Source organism: Triticum urartu, chromosome 4, assembly GCF_003073215.2.
Source record: "Triticum urartu cultivar G1812 chromosome 4, Tu2.1, whole genome shotgun sequence".
NCBI classification, from domain to species: domain Eukaryota; kingdom Viridiplantae; phylum Streptophyta; class Magnoliopsida; order Poales; family Poaceae; genus Triticum; species Triticum urartu.
In genome coordinates this window covers 474,630,297-474,634,086 of record NC_053025.1, presented here as the reverse complement: position 1 = coordinate 474,634,086, position 3,790 = coordinate 474,630,297, and the positions used below count along the sequence as shown (strand labels likewise).

Below are 3,790 nucleotides of genomic sequence, written 5' to 3'. Positions count from 1 at the left end.
TTCATGTTTTAAAAAACTGTTACATTATTTGGATAAAAAACTAGTTAAAAGATATCCTCAAAATTTTAAAAATGTTGTCTTTAGTAGCCTATAGTTGCATGGCTCATTCGCAGCTCGCTGTAGTTCGTGCGATGCGTCAGCCCATCCACGACTCCCTTTTTGTGGCAATCCTCTTATTTGACGCAAATAGGAGGTCCCCATGCATGTACTACGAATCGAGCCAACCGCGAGAGCTCCTTTGCGACGCTTATAGCGCCCACTACGGAAGTTGCGCTCACCAATGCACCAGATGGGCTGCGGCCGATGAGACCACTGACCTTCGACTATCGGCCCCGACCGTGGACCGTTGGCCCTTGGCCATAGAACATTGACTTTGACATTTTGGGAAAAATATGAATTTTAAAAGAGTTTACAATATTTTTTATAAAAAATCTGAATTTGAAATAAGCTCACAACTTAAGTTCATAATTTCAAAAAACTTCATGAATTTGCAAAAAAGCAAAAAACTATTCATGAATTATGAAAAATGTCATGACTTTGGAACTTTCATAATTTGAAAAAGTTTGATTTTGTAAAAGGTCACAAAAATTAAAAGTTCACAAAAGTTTAAAAGTTTGTATAACATGAAAAATGTTCACGAATTTGAAAAAAATATTTGGTTTGCAAGAAAACTTTTGGTAACTTTTTTGACGGACCCATCTGGTTTTTTGGTGGTTCTTTCTCTGTTTTTTCTTGCTTTTTTTTCTTTTGTTTTTTTAAAATTATCAACATTTATTTAATTTTGTGAATTTAGGTTTTATTTTAAAATTCATAAAGATTTTTAAATCCATTAACAGTAAATTTAATGATTTTTTATTCATGAGCTTGTTTCAATTTTGTGAATATGTTTTTAATTTTTTTCCTCTAAATGCACTTTAAAAATGTTTTCTATTTACATTGTTTGATTGCATGATTTTTTGATCAATAAAAACTCTAATTTCTTTTTCGAGAACCAGTAGTTTTTTTGAAATACGTTGTTGGTGAGTGAGGGGAAGCTAAAGGCCGCGACCTGTGTAGAATCTGTGTGTGCGCTCGCCTGTGATTCGGCATCTACTTATATTCTCTCTCAATATGCATACTTCCCAACTCATCACACATACTACATCACCAACTCTTAATGGCCGTGATCCATTAGAACAAATGTTTTTTTTCTCAAATACGCACGAATATGCTTATCATATATTATAAAAGAAAGGGAAAAAGCCTTGCGCAGTTATGTTACAAGGAAAGATTACATGGCGTTACGGACGTCCACCTATGAGCTAATCCGACTACTCGCTATGGGCCCACTCCGGCGTTCCTACGGAGAACACATCCAACTCTCCTCGTAGCAGCCCCACCCGCATCCATACATTATTTTCACTCGCCATCCGGCTCAGGACAACCGAGACAGCGGGAGCCAGGCCCTCGCGTCATTGAAGACTGTGGCGTTCCTGTGCTTCCATAGCTCCCACATGGCAAGGAGGCATACGGTACGCATCGTCCTCGATGCCCATGCACACCCTCTCGAGCGCACCTCAGTCCGGTAATGTCTCTCCTGGTTGCGGCACGCCGTGCTGAATGCCTAAGGCCGTGAAGACCTTGGCCCATACTTTGCGTGCAAGAACGCACTCGATGAGCAGATGGCCAATCGTCTCCTCATGCTGATCACAGAAAGGGCAGGAATCCTGGTGCAGCCGCCCTCTTCGTGCCAATCTATCCGAGGTCCAGCATCGGTTCATGATCGCAAGTCAAGCAAAGAATTTGCACCGAAGCGGGGTCCGCGATCGCCATGTGAATAACTGAACAAATGTTTTCTACCACCCGACGATAGTATAACTCAACAACTGAGTGTGTCCACTCAAAAAAAAAAAACCTGAGGGTGTGGCTACCCCTCAAAAAGGAAAAATCTGAGGGTGTGTCTTACATATCTTTGATCCATAAAATGCTTGCTCGAAATAACGAGCTTTCTTTTTCAGTTCCGTCTCTGCTCTTTTATTTTTGCGGGTACCGTCTCTGCTCCTTTGAAGCCCCAGGAATCGAATGCGGATTTTCCACAGCGCGTTGCGTCCAGATTGCCTTTTCCACAGGGAGTCAAAACTCATTGGATTCTCACAATCCCTGCCACCCATTACCAAGCCACATCCTCACAAAGACAAGTCAACGAGTCATGAAATGCCGCGAACCAGCTAGCTGTAGCAACTACTCCCTCCGTTACCCGTCGTAGAAATGGATGTATGTAAAACTAAAATACATCTAAATATATTCATACCCGCAACAAGTAATTCGGAAGGGAGGGAGTAGCAAGTAGCAAGCAGCAAGATATGCAAGATATGCCCATCCCTCTCTGCCCATGTGCATGGACCCTTGGCTGATTCAGCAATAGCTCGGTCCACGGCCTCATTCTAGTGTCGACGTCTGGCATTGTACGCAATCCAATTAAGCAGTCAAAGAAAGGCAGCACGCTCGCACTCGTTATAAGCTCCCACCATTCGCCACACACATGGCAAGCTCAATCGCTAGCACCATGGCACTTTGCAGAGCGCGCAGCGGGCTGCTGCTTCTCGGCATGGCTCTGCTCCCTCTGGGCATGGCCATGGACGCCATTGGCAGTAACTGCGCCGGGACCAGGTACGCTGGCAGCGGCAAGGCCAACATCGACTCCGTCCTGGCGGACCTCGTCGCCAAGGGCTCCTCGGGAGGCTTCGCCACGGCCGTTGCCGGCAAGGGTAATAGCACCGTCGTCTACGGCCTCGCGCAATGCCGCGGCGACGTCTCCGCCAGCGACTGCTCCTCCTGCCTCGCGGACGCCGCCAAGCAGCTCCCCACTGCCTGCAGCTACCTATCCGACGCCAGAATATGGTACCACTTCCTATCCTCTTACAAGTTTAGAACGATCGATGGATATACATGCTTAATCATCTGGCTAAGCTTGGCTGGCCTGTACGTACGCGCGTGCAGGTACGACTTCTGCTTCATGCGGTACGACGACACAGACTTCGCCGGGCAGTCGGACACGGGCGCCGGCGTGATCCTGGTGAACGTGCAGGCGGCGGACGACCCCAAGCCGTTCAAGAAGGCGGTGGGGAAGGTGATGAACAAGGCGACGGCGCAGGCGTCGGCGTCGGGCCGCGCGGGGCTCGGCAGGTCCAAGGACCAGTACACGCCGTTCGTCACCATCTACGGCCTGGCGCAGTGCACGCGGGACCTCGCGCCGCTGGCGTGCGCGCAGTGCGTCTCGGTGGCGCTGTCCAAGTTCGGCGACTACTGCGGCGCGCAGCAGGGCTGCCAGATCAACTACAGCAGCTGCAGGGTGCGCTACGAGATCTACCCCTTCTACTTCCCGCTGGACGGCGCCGGCGGCCGCGCCACCACCGATATGACGAAATACACCAAGATCGTCGTGCACGCTTGACGTAGAGGCTCCTTGCACATGTCCGACGTGCTTCATGCCTTTGGTGTTGAGATGCAAGTGAGACGTGATATCTGAGCTGCATGCACTTAATAAGCGGGGGTTATGTAAGCTGTAGCCATCGCGTGCAGCGATTGGGAATAAAATTATGCACCAAATCCAGTGTTTGTAGTTGTTGCTAAGAGCATCTCCAACAGACGTGCAGTAGCGCGGCGCGCTAAAACGGTTTTGCAAAGCTGAAATAGTGTTTTTGCGCGCGGGAGGTTTAACAGACGCACAAAAACACGACGCCCAACCCGGTGGCCCCACATGCAGCAGCCCGCGCGCACAAGCCGGCGTCCCAAATTTGCAGCCCCGCAG

General features: G+C 48.6%; 1 protein-coding gene across 2 annotated transcripts; it reads left to right on the top strand.

Annotated features, from left to right (window-relative positions):
- The first annotated feature begins 2,509 nt into the window (after positions 1–2,509).
- On the top strand, positions 2,510–3,588 carry LOC125552128 (cysteine-rich repeat secretory protein 55-like). 2 transcript variants are annotated; one of them, XM_048715607.1, is made up of 2 exons: positions 2,510–2,880; positions 2,950–3,588. In XM_048715607.1, exons 1-2 carry the CDS (start codon positions 2,522–2,524, stop codon positions 3,431–3,433), a joined length of 843 nt encoding a protein of 280 aa, XP_048571564.1. In that variant the 5' UTR covers positions 2,510–2,521; the 3' UTR covers positions 3,434–3,588. The 2 variants fall into 2 exon arrangements, with proteins under 2 accessions (XP_048571564.1, XP_048571565.1); XM_048715608.1 differs by having other exon boundaries at positions 2,514–2,880; positions 2,980–3,588.
- The last annotated feature ends 202 nt before the right edge of the window (positions 3,589–3,790 follow it).